The sequence below is a fragment of the Vitis vinifera genome, chromosome 19 (genome assembly GCF_030704535.1).
Source record: "Vitis vinifera cultivar Pinot Noir 40024 chromosome 19, ASM3070453v1".
Classification (NCBI taxonomy): Eukaryota; Viridiplantae; Streptophyta; class Magnoliopsida; order Vitales; family Vitaceae; genus Vitis; species Vitis vinifera.
The window spans coordinates 6,443,751-6,460,014 of NC_081823.1; the positions used below are offsets into that span (position 1 = coordinate 6,443,751).

Below are 16,264 nucleotides of genomic sequence, written 5' to 3' on the forward strand. Positions count from 1 at the left end.
AATATAAATTATATATTCATGATATTAACTGAGTCTTAAATCGATAATTTTTCTGTTCAATTATTAGTTTGATTTTTAAAACATTGATAAAAATTAATAACAATTTCTATATTCAAAATAAAAATTTTTACAATGTATTTTAAAAATATAAAGATTTTAAATAATATATGGAGTTTTTAAATAGCCGAAAATATAAATTAAATTATTATTTTAGAAAATATTAAAAATTCAAAGAAAAGCATTATATTATACAGGAAAAAGAAAAGAACACCCCAAAAGCACAGGGGCATACCACCACCCCAGAAAGGAGACACTGCATGAGGTTGGGTAAGAGGTGAAACGACGCCGTACCGACCACAGCTTCCTCGTATCGTCTTCGTCACATCAGATCTCTTCTGCAAAGCCTCCGAAATCGAGGTCATCCGGTCGACGGGGTTTAAAAAAGAGAGATAGAGAGAGAGAGAGAGAGAGAGAGAGAGAGAGAGTTGAATCGTCGACAACAGAGATGGGTGCCAGAGCCAGAGAGTTCTCCGACGATGGCGTTTCGCCATCTCTGAGCCAAGCGTTAGTGTTCGCCACCATGTGCATTATTGGCCTCCCCGTCGAGGTTCACGTCAAGGACGGCTCGGTGTACTCAGGAATCCTCCACACGGCTTGTCTCGGGAAGGACTACGGTGCTTTTTCAGATCCAATCTCGTCTTTTTTCTGTCTCTTAATTTGTTGAGTTTTCTGAAACCTTTTCTGGGTTTTGATTCTCGCCCGAAAATGTGTATGGGTTTTGATTTTCTTGAGAAATTAGGGTGGTTCTGGTTGGGTTTGATGGGATCGGGTAGGGATGTGATCTGGGTTTGGTTGTTGGAGTATTAGTATTTTTTGTTTTGATGATTGTCGAGAATGTTTATAAAGGAGAGGAGAATTTGGGATCTGAAAATTCCTAGCTTTCTCTTATTTTCCAATTCTCAGCAACCAAACAAAGTGTAATTCTCTGGTTGGTTGCGGAGAAAAAGGTGAGAAAACTTCTAAAGGAATTGAATTTTTAAATCTTAAAATTTTCGCTCTCTGGCTTCCCATTCAAGTAACTGTAATACAATTGCTTTGGTTTAGTGGGGATGAGGTTTTCGTATTATGGAACAAAAAAATAAAAACAGAAAGCCTTTTCTTTTTCTATACCTTTTTTTTCCCAGAGTCTCCAACCTGATGACCAATGTATTTAAGCTTCAAATTCAACCTCCCTCTTTAGAAAATTAGTGTAGAATGTTGGGGAAGATTCATTGAACTGATTTCTCTTGCGTGTTAAGAGAGATTTATTGAATTGGTTTGAGTTTTGTCTAGGAATAATTTTGAAGAAAGCAAGGATGATCAAGAAGGGGAAACTTGAGGCAAATGTGGCACATGGTGGCATGGTAGAAACTCTTGTAATCCTGACAGGAGATCTTGTTCAAGTTGTTGCCAAGGCATGTAGTCATTTCAATGCTTTTTTTTTCTCTGGCCCATAATCATTTGATGCTGTGTTGACCAATTTCTGGTGTTTATATGGTTTTGTAAACAGGGAGTCCAGCTTTCGGATGATGATATTGTTAGAAACATAACTGGCGAGGATACAGAAGCTGTTGCAGGCACCATTCCTTCTTTTGAATGTCTAGGGACTGAGGCAAAAATGTTGAAACCTGGTAATGCTGCTGTGCATAAGAAGCAAATTAACAACACAAGGTATTGACTTCATATCTGGTCATTACAGTTAGAAAATATCAGAAAAGATCACAAACTTTTGGGTTCCCACCATTAATCTGGTGGATCTTTGGAAAGGATGCCTTTGTGAAAATCCATTAGTTTTATTTTGTCATGATGTTTTGATGTGATGTGGATCTGTGGTTATAGAATACTGGATACAAGCCCTTGAGGTCTGGCTCAACTGGTACAGGGGTGGGGAGGGTTCGTGTTTTTTTATTTGTCCATAGAGATGAATGACTACTGTTCCAAAGTTTAAACTTCAGATTATCCTACCATTTGGAGCTATTATATATATCCCAAAGTTGATTTTCTGTCTATGAAGATCTTGAAAATTCTGGCTACGCAGTGAAGAAAAGAAATTTCATCTTGCCATATGTTGATTTGGAACTTCATCTTCTCAATATTCCTCACTATGAGAACTACTCTTCCCCAAAACCAACACCCATCCCTCCCCTGCTCCTACCTGCTCCCCTCTCCCCAAAATGCTTTTTGTAAAAACTGCTTCCGTGAGAGATTTTTAGGGATTCACCTTATTTAAGAGCAACTTTTCTTTCCTAAATTCTTTTTGTCTGATTCAATCTTCCAATACCAGTAAAATGTCATGTTCCTTCTTTTGCAAGCCTTCTCAATAAAGTAGCATGACTTGGTTATAAACTCTTACTTCAAATATGAACTTTGATATGTTGGAGCTCTCATTTTGAGGGTTCAAACATATCTTCACTAGCAGCTTCAGCTTTGTTAGCTTTGGTATTTATTCTTTGTTATATATAATAATCACTTAGCTTCATTTTTTGGTCTAATTCGCTGAACATACCTCTTAAAAGAATTATTTCATAATAATCTGTTCTACTATTCCTTATCACAATTTTCACATCCCATGAAATGCCTAGGTTTAATATAAAGTTGATCATTGATCTGTTCTCTTATAAAGCTATATTTCTCCAGTCGTTAGTATCAGTGGAACCCTATTTATAATTTCACTTATTAAAGCAGGAATTCAGTCCAAAATGAAAATGGGTTTGCTCATGGTTTTATGGCAACACCCTCTGAGGATAACTTGATGAGCAAAATTGTGGAGCATGAAGTGAGAAGGAAGGAACCAAGTTATTTGGGTAGTGCCTTGGAAATTGAAAATGGAAAAAGAGATTCCAAAATTTTAGCTAAGGTGAGATTTCTGCTATTTATAAATACAAATCTATGGGTTTGTATGTGTATGAATGCATGACAGGTTGTGATTTCTATCTCTCAGTTTTCATTTTCATATATTTTTATTTTTCTTAATGCAGAGTGAAGAAGCTCCCAGCTTCCCAGACAATGGGAGGTATGAATTACCAACTCTATCTCTATGTCTCTCTGTCTCTGTTTCTTTGTCTGTCTGTCTCTCTCTCTTTTGAGTTGTAGTCGAATATTTGGTGGGCCATGTCAAATCTTAGGTCTCAAGCCCTTTGCGTCTTGGCATTGGCACCAAGGGTGCATTTCTGTTGGATAAGGTGTTTTCTTTCCTGCCATGAATTTTTTATGAATAATAAATAACAGGAAACTACAATTTTGCCTTTTCCCTTTCCATGAAAAATACCTTGGCTTTGTGTATCACCAAAACTCCTGGTTATATTGTCTTTATTTTTTATGACATTTTGTGTTCCTAATGTTTGTCGTAATCATTTATTTTTTAAGTTATTCTTTCATCCTGAGACTTGAGTAAAATGTTCTGACAGACAGGTTGGAGATGATAGGATTCAAGGAAAGCAGGATCATTCCAAACAAAAATATGAGTTTCATCGCAAAGAAACTGTATGTTGGAACAAACATTAACCTATTTAATTTTAGAAGGTTTAGTATCAGTAGAAAACAGGAATATTAACTTGCATGTTAGTAATATGTGTTTGGAATTGTTTTGTGCAGGCTCATGAAATTCAAGGCTCAAGTTCAAGCTGTGAGTTCAACATCCATTATGCTCTTTGCTGTGTTTAAAAATTATCTGTTTCATTCTGAAACAGAATGTCTTTCCACATTAGGGTTTTTTTTTTTTTTTTCTTTTTTCCTTCTCTCTTTTATTTTTTATTTTTAATTACTAGCTGTTAATGTCTAATATAATCCAGTCATCCTGATATCTAGCCTGGGCAATGGCAAACATATACACACAATGGATTTGGGTACAGTACCCTGCATTATGAAAGCCCATCAGAATATTTCTTATTAAGAAATTGACTCAACAATCTATGGATCTTTTCTCCAATATATTTAATCTAATTAAAATGTAGCAATTCCTTACCCAAGTCCTATGTTACATGGACATGGGTACAACTGTCAGGTGCTGGTGTATATCTAGTTGTTAGTTTGATTAATCCCCACACCTGAGGACACATGATGCAGCGGAAAAGAATGGGAAAGAGGGGATAGAGAAAGGAATATAAAACCTCATCTTCAAATAAAGAGAGAGAGTTTCTAAACAACCATTTTTTATTGAATGATTAATGAATAAATAACAATAAGAAAACGATCCTAATCATAATTGAATTCAGACATAAATTAGAGGCCTATAATTAGAATAGGAAACCTAATTATATGAAACCCAATCTAAATGAACTCCTAATTGTAAACTAATCCTATCTTTGTTACACTAAGGTGGTTTGGTCTCATTATTCTTCTTGAGTGTTGCCTATCAAAAAAAAAATATTCTTCTTGAGTGCTCCTGCATCAACACATGAACACAACTAGATAATATACTTCCTCTTGACTGTTATTCTATCTTTTGGGCCCAATTGAAGTGTATGCCCATGATTCTCCAACATGAGTCCATGGTCACAATGAGATAGGAAGTTATTCTTCTTTCTTTATTGGACATATGTATTGATTATACATAGTAGCAATGGAAACATTGGATGCATGTCCTACTTCCAAACTCTTGATGCTACATCCTACACAAGTAATTCACATTCTTTGAAGTGGTCATGTAATGTAGCTGTTGTCCAATTTAGTGAATATCTCTAGTAGAACATTTTTTTAGATGAGATCTGTCAGGATGATGGTTTTATTTGCAAGTAGTAGATTCCCACCCATCCTAAAATAAGAAAACAAAAAGTGGCAAATCTTTCTAACAACTATGGTTCTGCCATGTATTAGTAATGTCCATTTAAAATAGTTGTTATGAAACTTTGTTGGGGCTGAAAATTAAATTTGAGAAGAGTGAATTGATCCCAATAGGGAGGGTGGCTAATGTGGAGGATTTGGCTCAAGATTTGGGATGCAAGGTTGGGGAGCTTCCAACTACTCACTTAGGGCTTCCCCTAGGGCCTCCATTTAGAGTGGAGTTAGTTTGAGGGTGTGGAACAAAGATTTCGTAGGAGACTATCTTTGGGGAAAAGGCAATATATTTCATAATGGGGAAGACTTACCTTAATTCAAAGTACATTGTCCAATTTGCTTATTTTACCTAACACAAAAAAAGTCCAATTTACCTATTTATTTTATTTCCTTGTTTGGCATGCTGAAAGAAGTTAGATTAAGGCTTGAAGAAACTCATAGAGACTTCCTTTGGGAGGCGGAGCTTTGGAGAAAAAGATGACCAATTGTTTGTAGAGAGCATGGATGAAAATTTCACTATATATCGGCGATATATCGTGTATCAAGACTTCTGGAAACGATATTGGGTGGAGAAATATCGACCAGGTGATCTTTCGGGAAATATCACCAAAAATCGTCGATATTTCCCCATATATTGATGATATGGTTATTAATCTCCGATATTTCCCAATATTTTGGGTCATTTCAGCTTGGTCAACGTGGGGTTTGGGTGGTCAACGTGTGGGTGCTATAGTCAAAGCTAAAAAATGAGCTTTAATTTTGTAGTTAAGGGGATTCGAACCCCCAACAAAAGGCTTAACCTGCAAGTAGCCTACCATTGGGGCAAGTTTGCCCCTTGTTAAATATAGTGCACCAAACATATATATAGTAAAAGTCATTATATAAACAAAATATTAAAAGAATATTTTAGAGAACAAATTAATTATGATTATTTTATAATTAAATGAAAAAATCTCATTTAATTGATTACCAAAAATATAAAAATTATTATGATAATTTTCTTCCTAGTGTTTTAAATATCATTAATAGATTAATTAAATATTAAAAAGTTGTACATATATCATCATTTATTTCATATCATTAATACAATTAAATTAAATGGATCATAATTTTAATTTTAAATATATTTTTAAAATTATATATATTAAAATCAAATATCACAATATTATTATGAAATAATATTTGATGTAATTTACTAATAAATGTACACTTATAAAATTCATATTTTTTTATCAACATATAGGATATTATTATCAAATATGATAAATCATTTCATACATATATCAAATTATTTTAAAAAACAACTTTAAAATGTATATTATACTTTTAATTACATTTTTATGAGTTTTTTCTTATATTTTCATGAATTTTGATCAATTTTAGGTCTATTGATATTTTTTTTTTCAAAATATTTGTTGATATATCTCCGATATATCCAATATATTTGATATATCTGTAAAATCAAAGTACTGATATATCCGTGATTATTGATATTTTCATACTTGGTAGAAGGAAGCATAAGACCAAAGGGTGAGGGGAGAAAGGCTTAGAATCAAGATGCCTTTCTTCACTTAGGGTTTCTTGTGAAAATGGTGTTGGAGAAATGCTTCATAAGGAGAAGCCTTTTGGCAAAAGGTCGTTTAAGTAAGGTATGGAAAGATAAGGGGGGTTGGTGATCTTGCAAAGTGAGGGAAGTGTATAGGGTTAGGGCATGGAAAAACATCATAATGGTCGGCAATAGAGACCATTGGAGGTGGGAAATGAGAGGAGGATGAAGTTTTGGAAGGATAGGTGGTGCAAGACAAACCCTTATCTATGTCTTCCCATTTTTTGTATACTTGAGATGATGTTTGTTTTTTTTTCTTAAATCTAAATAAACTTTAATTTAATTTAAGTTTAAATAAGACTTAATAGTATTAAGTATTAAGTTGTTTGTTTGTTTGTTGTTATTGTGTGTATGTGTCTTTTTTTTTTGTTTGAACTTAAGTCTTAAAGTAAGTTTCTTTAAGACTAAAGTCATTTTTAAAATTCTTTGACGATTTTGCTTAATGGAAAAAGTAGATTTTTTTTTAACTTACCTTAAATCTTAAAGTGACTTGCTTTAAGATTTAAATAAATAAATAAAAACCTTAGCATTGTCAAAAAAGGATTGGGTGGTGGATGTTTGGAATGATTCAGGTGAGGCGGGAAATTGGAATCCTTGTTTTGCTAGACATTTGAATGATTAGGAGCTAGATAATGTAGAGGCTTTTTTTCTCAAGGCTATAAGGAAGGACTATGAAGAGATGAGAGAAGGATAGAGTGATATGTATAGATTCTAGGAATAGTGTCTTCTTTGTGAGATCTTATATTCCATTCTGGAGCAGGGCATGCAATTTCTTTCCAATGACCATTATTTGGAATTCATGGGTCCTATAAAAAGAGGTTTTTTTTTTTTTCTTAGGAAGCTAGTTGGGGTAAGGTATTAACTTTGAATCGGCTTTAGAAGAGTGGGTAAAAAAATGGCAGCTTTTTTTGTCTTTGCTCAACATTATGTGGGTCCTTCCTTCTATGGCTAGGGAGATTCTTTTAAGTTGACATGACTTTTTTGTGAGAAGAAAAACAAGAAGGTATGGAGAGCCAAATTTCCTTATGCATTTTTTGGACAATTTGGAAGGAAAGGAATCGAAGAGTGTTTGAAAGTGAGGAGCAGCCGGTTCAAGTCCAAAGTGCTCTTTCCTTAGAAACCTAGTGTTATAGGTTAGCATGTATATAGAAGAAGGTTCAATACCTTTGATTTTATAGATTGGGTGGGATCTTAAGGGAGTGGTTATTTTTGTGCTCTCTCTTTTTTTGGCAATGCCTTTTGGTATCCATTGTATTTGTTCAGTGTATCTTAGTTTATAGCTTCTTCATTTTTTTTAATGTTTTATATATATAATATTTTCTTGCTTGCTTATAAAAAAAAAAGTTGCGACTTAAAGTAAAGAACTTTGAAAACATCTATGTAAGTAGGGAAGTTTCTTATTAACATATGAGCAAACTTTAAATTATTGAATCTCTTCTTATAAGCTCTTGTGCAAAAATATCTTACTCAGCTTTATTAAAAAGAGCTTGTAGGCACTTTGAGGCCCTAACTCTTATCCACTCTAAAGTGCTTCATTGTGTAACCAAACACACTGTAAGCTTTTTTACAGCCAAAAAGGGCTTTTAAGCAATCAAAAACTGTGCTAAATGGCCCTTAGCATTCCTCTTTCAAGTTTTAAGCGCTTTTATTCCTTTTTTTTATTTAGTTGTTTACAATTGTTAATTATTTGCAGCGGATGCTTGCATCACCCATATGAAACCTGTTGAGGCAATAGATGGCAAGATGGCATCTGAGCTTTTACCAAATGGAGTATCACATGATGGTCCTGCTCCTTCATGTGTCAAACCCAACAAAAGTTGTTCTGAGAGGGCCAGTGCAGCAGTCATGGATGATATTTCTACAGGTGTTTCAACTTCTTCCAATTCGGTTGTGGGTGTTACCTCTGTATCATGTCCTACTTCCTTGGCAACTCCAACTGAGATGGTCCTCCCTCGTAGTTCAATTTCTAATAAAAGTGCTAAGGTAAAATATATATTATAATAACCATGTTTAAGACTATAGTTTATTTGGGAGAACTTCTTAAACGTTAAAAGTGGCCTTTAAATGACGAAGACAACTTTTAAGAGTATTTAGATTTGTCAAACTTAGGGAGAGACCTATGCTTTTCCTCAAATGCAATGCAGAAGTAGATTCTCATTTAATTGATTTTTTTTTTTTAAATCTCAAAATTATCCTTATTTTGAATATTTGCATTTTTAAAATAAAATTCACAAACATAAAATTTAATCACATAACAACACAAACTACTTCTACTTCTATTGCTAAACACATAAGTTAAAAGCTATCCTCAACAAGCCATATAATATTTTGGAAATTTGTCAGGAAGATCCAATTGATGGGCCTCCCCTTGTATGACCAATAATCAATTCATCGGGAAATATTCTAGCTGTTGCATTACCACACATCTTGACATTAGTAGCCTTATACAATCATGTGAACTGACAAATTGTTGGGAGCTTTCAAATAAGTTGGTTATTTGGGTAGTGAGGGTTTACTATACTTGCATTACAAAGATTCTGGATGGCATTATAATCTCACAGGAACTTTACCTTACCATTTAATTTTGTTAAGTAACATAATTTCTTTGTGATCAAGAAGTTGAATATTATTTTTTTTATAGGAATCCAAGCTCAATCCTGGAGCAAAAGTCTTCTCTCCTTCATTTACACATCCTAGATCAGTTACTCCTCCGGCAGTTCCTGCAGTTGCAAGTGTGGCTTATGTACCAAACAATTCAACTGTGGTTCCTGTTGCTTCTTCACAGCCAGAAATTGGAATTAGCCCTTTTGCACCTCGTTCATCTCTGCCTGTCAAGTTTGTTCCATACAGCAACCTGATAGCTGGAAACGGTGGCAGTGGTTCTCAATATTCACAACCTGTATGTATTTTTTGGTGTTGATGAGTTCTCATTTCATTCTATAAATGTAGTTAGATATTTTATTTCATTATAATGCAACTTTAGATTTGTATGACCTTCAACCCTGAATCTGACCCTTGAACACAAGGAAGAAACTGCTTTACATCTGCAGATTTACTTTCATAATCTGTAGGTGTTGGTAAGCTAAGTATGCATGCATGTTGTTTTTGTTCTTCTGAAACCAGTGGAACATAGAACTTGTGGTAATGTATTATTTAGTGACATTACTTGGAATGTGCTGAGATGGGTGGACAGAAAGAAAATTTAGGCATTACCAGTACAATAAGATACATATTTGAACATTTGTTTTTCTTGGTGGGTTAATATTGGGTTCTCTGCCTCACAAATTGATACCTTTGGTAACTTAGAGTTCATGCATTCTTTATAGCTACTGGCAACGTCATCAATTATGAATAATGGAATAATTTAGAAACACTGAGCATTGATTTCTGTCCAACTCTTTTCCCTCCACTGGTCCCTTTGGTCAGCATATTGTGTATGAGTGTTGAACTGGAAGCAAGATAAAATTTACACACAAAAAAAGAAGAAGCCCCTTAATGTTTCACACTCAATAAAATTTAGTATATTTGCAGCATAATTGGTTCCACTTAGAGAAGCAATTCAATTGGTCAATGTTCCAAGCTTGGAAGAAAATACTTCTTATATCAACCTAGAACTATTTGATAGTAACATAGATTCCTGGGAATGAAAGGAACATTTACATGCTGAAAAGGGATATGCCACTTTGGAGGAGTTCAAGGGCCTTTAGCCCTGTAAGCTGTCTTTGTTTGGCACTCAGTTCTTTTATTGTTTTTAGTTTATTTTTACTTTTCTAAAATTGTATTTGATTCCTGCTTTAATTTTCTCAGAAGAACCACTTGTTTTTCCTATTCTTATCCCTCCTTTATTAAGTTCTATCAGCATTCCTTATCAAAAGCCAGGGAGTGAGCAGGCAAGTTAGTCTCACTGATATTTGGTTAACTGTGATACTATAACTGCCCTCCACCTGTTCAGAAGCCATTTCACATGTTTTTCAAAATTCTTCTTAAACTTCTTATGGCTTACATAGAAAATAACTAATCTAAATTTCTCTTTAAATACATTGCTGCCTATCTGGGCTGTTAAAATATTGAAACACCATGTCTCCATCTAAGTTGCTTGATGTTTGGAGATGGTCCTATTAATCAGTTAGACTTCTAGGTGATTCCAGCCCTAGTCATTCATTTGGCAGAGCATGCATGCATCAATTTTTCATTTTATCTGCTTACCACAGTATGCGCGCCAGGTATCTAAATGTTAGTTGGTATCCAATAAACTCTAGAAGTCATAGCACAGGAAGACAACTACAGTTACATATTAAGTTGCATAATTAAATCAAAAGCATGATTAAATAATGAAATAACTGTCTGCAAACTTGTAGGAAAAATGGAAAACCTAAATCAAATTGTTGGAATCTCTGGTTATATTTCGTTTATCATGGCATCTTGTTTAGGATTACCAAATGATGATGCATTTTACTGGTATTAGGTTGTAGTATTATTAATTCATCAGAACAATACACCAACTCTTATGCTAAGTTCCCATGGTGCAGCTAGAATTTCTATTTCTGATTTATTGGCAACAATGATGATAATTCTTGCTGGTTTTTCTTTTCTGTTGCAGATTATTGGGCATATGGCAAGCAGGCTGCAGCCGGTTAGATATGCTGGTCAGTATCAGCCTGTACAAGCTGGACCTGCTTATGTACATCCAAATTCTCAAGCTGTAAGTAGTAGGAGGGTTTCTCTTGTTATCTTTGTTCCGGTTTCTTAGTTTTGTATGTCTGGATCAGAAGGTCTTCTATTGTACTTGCTAACACTGTTCACTAATTTGACAATTCCTGCCTCTTTCCTAGGTTATGGTTGGACGGTTGGGGCAGCTTGTCTATGTGCATCCAGTTTCATATGTAAGAAACCCTGCCTGTAGCATGACATATACATGTGATTCTATTCATTTGATGTTGAAAGTTTCTGATATTTAACTCATCCAAAATAGAGGTAGAGGGTCACTGTAGAAATTTATGCAGCAAGCAGGCAATACTTAGTCTGGGGAATAAACCACAGAGGAGGAAATTTTGACAAGATGATGGTAGATCATGACAAAAATTCCAACAAGACAGCAGTAGATCTGTCATGTGTGTAGGGTATGTCAGAACACATGAATTCATGAGCCCTAGTTAAGAGTTCTTTAGTTTTCTGACCGCATAACATTTGACCTCCAAAATAATAGATCACTTTTCGGTATGGTTTATTAGGATTTCAAATGAGCAAAGCCAAGTGCACTCTTGCATTACTCAAACTTGGTCTGGTTGAATTTGGTTTGGGCTCAAGTATTGCTGTGAGCTCCACCTGTCCATTCAAGCTTGGTTTATTTATGTTCATTTGAATGTAAGGTTGCCCATGAGCCTAATTGTTCCTGTCAATTAAGCTCAAGTTCAATTTCCTTGTAGGTCCCAACAAAAGCAAGTTTTGTGTTTGAAGGGGAATGCTTAATTTAAAAATAATATATTTTGAATCTTTGATGCATTGCAAGAATACAGCACAAGAACTTCATTAGGAGCGTTTAAACCCAATGCCTTCACATTACAATACAATTATGCAAGCAAGCACATTGGGCCTGTTCATAAATCTAACTGGTCATGCTTAAGTTGTCTCGGCTTGTTTATTAAAGAAGCTAAAATATTAATCAACAAGCACAGCAGCTGAAAACCACAGCAAAGAAGCTATATGCATGAACAGTTTGGTGCATTCATTTGCAGTCCTTGTCCAACAACAGATTCAAACTTCATATAAAAGTTACTTGTTATTCATTTATTCTTGTTGGAAGCTGGTTCTCATACTTCTTTTTTCTTTCTCTTTTGCCTTTTTTTTTCATTTTCTATCCCAATTACATTTGATTTGTACTCCATGATTGATGCAATGTGATTTAAAGTAGTTGAGATGCATATTAGTGATAGAAAGCATACCTTTGTTGCTTAGTTTATTCTAGTTGTGCCTTCTGTTGGCTGGTGGTGCGCTTTCTTTTGCCCATGCTCAATTGGAATGTGTAAGGAAAAATAATTGATATGGAAGCCATAGTTGAACTCTGTTTAAGCAGAGAACTAGAAATTTTATTATCTGGCAATCTATTAGCATGCATTCAAATACATTGAGCTAAGTTAGTAAAGAGCACAAAGTCTTTATCATATGTGCTGATGATCTAGTTAAAGAGGCGTTATTCAGTTGGAGGGGTTTTTTTGTGGGGAAAAAAAGGAAAAAGATTTGGAATTCCATTCCGTTGTGTATTTTTTGGACGGTATGGAAGGAGAGGAATAGATTAGCTATTAGGGGAGGTTCTTTAGATATACAAAAACTCAAAAATTCTTTTGTATGTACCTTGTGGAGTTGTGCTAGGGTGTATATTGGAGAGGAGTCCTCTTCGCTCTTAGGCTTTTTGGAGTGGCTAGCGGCCACTTAAGGGTGGGTGAGGGTGCTGGTTTTTTGTGTTCTTGTTTTAGGCTGATTTGTATACTCCCTGTATGCTTTATGGCCTTTGCCCTTTAATATATTTGTGATTATCTATCAAAAAAAAAAAATGTGCTGATGATCCAGTATCAGATGTAACTGAAATGATCAATAATATGTGAGAGAAATGACTCAAAACTTTTTTTGATAAGTAAGAGAATGTATTAAAAGTGCAGTTAATGGACGAGAGTACGCTAGACGTATACAATGAGCATCAAGAGGCAAAATAAAAAATTATTTCCTCTCTCAACAAGAACCCAACCAATCTACAAAATCAATTAAAGACATAGTGCTTCATCTATGTGCATATGAATCCATAAAGATAGATTGTTAGGGAAAGAGCTTCTGAGTCTTTGAACTAACGTCTCCTCATCTTCAAACACTCTTCAATCTCTTTCCTTCTAAATAGTCCAAAACATACATAAAGGAGTGGCTCTCCAAGCCATCTTTCACCTTCTACCGACTAAGGAACCATGTCACCCTAGGAGAGTGTCCCTTATCAAGGCAGAAATAACCCAAGGGATACCAAATAAAGTGAACACTAGCAGCAATAAAATCCTAACCTTAGCACAATGAAAAAGAATGTGATCAATGGACTCTATCTCCTCTTTGCACAAAGCACACCTATTGACTAACGACCAACCTCTTCTTTGAAGCTGCTCCAAAGTTAACACCTTACCCCAATGAGCCTCTTAGGTGAAAAAGCTCACTTTAGAAGGAATCCATGAGTTCCAAATAATCCCTATAGGAAAAGGGATGACACAATCTGGTTCTGAAAGAGAGTAAAGGGCTTTTACAGAAAACCTTCCTTCACCATCTCCCTTCCAAACTACTCTATCGTCCTCCTCATTCATTGATTGTCCTTGGAGTTTAAACAAGAAACACTCCACAATGTCCAACTCTTAGTCATTTTGATTCCTTGCAAAATGGAAGTTGCAATCTCCTCCTTCCTCCCTTTGCTCCCATAAATTTGCTTCCCTAGCCTCTATCGATTCGGTTAAAGCAAAAACAAGGAAGGGAAAATCTTACTTAAATGCTCCTCATTACACCATTATCTTTCCAAAATTTCACTCTGCTCCCATCACCCACTGCATAGGAAACTCCCGTGTTAAAGAAATCCCACTCCTTATAGCTTTCCATAATCTGACCCCATAAGAGTCTCTCACCTTATGTGACCGCTACCTCCTTCCTCCCTTTGCTCCCATAAATTTGCTTCCCTAGCCTCTATCGATTCGGTTAAAGCAAAAACAAGGAGGGGAAAATCTTACTTAAATGCTCCTCATTACACCATTATCTTTCCAAAATTTCACTCTGCTCCCATCACCCACTGCATAGGAAACTCCCGTGTTAAAGAAATCCCACTCCTTATAGCCTTCCATAATCTGACCCCATAAGAGTCTCTCACCTTATGTGACCGCTACCCCCTTCTTTCTCCCCGTATTTCCCCCTTATGACCTTCTGCCAAAGTGTTTCCCCTTCACTCGAATAATGCCAACACCATTTGCAAGAAGAGCATTGCTATGAACACTGCAGCTAAGAAAGGAAGGATACTTGATGCGTCAACTTTTCTTGCTAGGAACTCAGTCTGACTTATTTTATTTTATTTTGGTCTCATCCCTTTTAGTTTCTTTTTTATTTTTTCATTTTTCTTAACTTTTCCTTTGTTTCTGAATGCATATTACCATGTGACTCTGATTACTTTCATTGCATTACATATTTTTTTTTTCTGAAGGATGTGGTTCCGGGTGCAGCAGCTATCTCACAACTATCTGCACGTCCTCTGTTGACGCCAAATCAGGTCCAATTTCCAAAGCACCAAGGTATGAACAAAAGTTCTGGTGGAAAGATTCGTATTTGTACCCTATTTTAAAATAAAAAAATCTACTGCCCTGGTTAATGTTGCAATCTCATATGAAATTGAATGTTGGTGTCCTATATGGACATGCAGTCATCAATATGTAGGGATGATTGAATTACTTATCAAAAAAAAAATATATATGTAGGGATGATTGAATTTCGGAATTCATGACAGTTTTCTTTTTCCCTGGTAGGCAGATTGGTGACAGCTTTATATGTTGAAAGGGTTAATTTCATTTATCTTCCTTCAGGATTTGGCTAAATAGACACAACCCTCGTAGGTTTGAAATTTCATCAAGTACCTTCTTGATCCTTTTCATTTACCTTCACTCACCTCCACTCTTACTCAAAATAAGGGGGATATTTGATGAAATTTCAAACTAATGAGAGATAAGTGTATTTAGCCAAATCCTAAAGGGAGGTGACTGAAATTAACCCAATATTGATAATATTGAATCATGTAAAGTTAGCAGAGAAAGTATTAATGGCTAGAGCCTTGCTGAGTTCGTAGCTCATAAGTGAGGCTTGTACCTGCTTGGACACTCTAAACTTGAAAAGAAAAAAGGAAAAAAAAAATGAAGAGTAGTACTTATGAAAGATGTTTACTGGTTCTGACATGTACTTTGGCAAGAGCATGCTGTATATTATGAAAAAACCTTACAAACAAGTGTTTTTCAGTGTAGATCGAAAATCAAATGGACTATTTGATCATCCTTTAATACATTATTAATTGTATTCTTAAATTTAGTGTCTATCATATCTCACTGAGGCAAATTCATCTTAAATTGCAGGAAGTGTACCATCCCAAGCACTGCAACTTTGTGTGCCTCCACCCGTTTTAGCTAATGGACAGCAGCCATTTGCAGTGCCAAGTCACATCCCTCTAGTCCAACCTCCTTTCCCTGCTAACCGCCCTATCCCAGTCCCAGGATCTAATGCTCTCTTCAATACTAAGTTTCCATGAGATGTTTCTTCTACTATTACCATTGGCAAACCTAGGGTTTTGTTCTTTTCAAAACCTTTTCCACAAAATTTTGTCTTATAATCGGTTATTTTTGCATAAGCTGAGTTCTAATCGTATTCATAGATGTTTTTGTCATTATACGTGAGAAGTAAAATCTCTTGTGCGAAGGGTTAAATGCTGTGAAGCCTCGTTCACGAGGAAGCAATGTTTCTTTTTATGATGAACTTCATAAGATCCCAAGAATGGCAAATATGATATTAGAAACAATATGGTAAGTCTAATATCTTTTTGTTTAAATCACCTTGAAAGCTGTCTTTCTCAAATTAAGCTGTTGTTGCAGCATAATTTTGTGCATTATGCAGTGAAAGTACTCAAAAGTCTCTTTGTTATTTATCTTTGGACCTTTGTTTGACATGAGAGATCAAAGGGACTCCAAATCATTTTAGCAAGTTCTTTAAACAGCTACCCAAATTTCTCAAGATATGGCTTTGAATTTTTTATCTACTATATATTCAAAGTGGGAAACCCAGGAAGCAGCAATC

At 35.2% G+C, this 16,264-nt stretch overlaps 1 protein-coding gene across 2 annotated transcripts; it reads left to right on the forward strand.

The window, feature by feature from the left end:
• The first annotated feature begins 260 nt into the window (after positions 1-260).
• LOC104877589 (polyadenylate-binding protein-interacting protein 4) lies at positions 261-16,022 on the forward strand. 2 transcript variants are annotated; one of them, XR_009465201.1, is made up of 13 exons: positions 261-674; positions 1,333-1,458; positions 1,554-1,710; positions 2,725-2,896; positions 3,018-3,052; positions 3,447-3,522; positions 3,634-3,664; positions 8,115-8,404; positions 9,063-9,320; positions 11,022-11,123; positions 11,254-11,304; positions 11,425-11,541; positions 14,634-14,721. XR_009465201.1 is itself a non-coding variant. In XM_059735085.1 (13 exons), the coding sequence occupies exons 1-13, from the start codon at positions 506-508 to the stop codon at positions 15,720-15,722; spliced, it is 1,728 nt and encodes a 575-aa protein (XP_059591068.1). In that variant the 5' UTR covers positions 261-505; the 3' UTR covers positions 15,723-16,022. The 2 variants fall into 2 exon arrangements, 1 of the variants encoding a protein (XP_059591068.1); XM_059735085.1 differs by lacking the exon at positions 11,425-11,541 and adding an exon at positions 15,550-16,022.
• Positions 16,023-16,264: the final 242 nt, after the last annotated feature.

What these genes read in the sequence shown, in the direction of transcription:
- LOC104877589 (XM_059735085.1), top strand. Translation starts at nt 506, where the DNA reads ATGGGTGCCAGAGCCAGAGAGTTCTCCGACGATGGCGTTTCGCCATCT. An exon ending in AGTTTCATCGCAAAGAAACT is followed by an intron (nt 3,523 to 3,633) that starts GTATGTTGGAAC and finishes TGTTTTGTGCAG; the next exon opens with GCTCATGAAATTCAAGGCTC. An exon ending in GTTCTCAATATTCACAACCT is followed by an intron (nt 9,321 to 11,021) that starts GTATGTATTTTT and finishes TTTCTGTTGCAG; the next exon opens with ATTATTGGGCATATGGCAAG.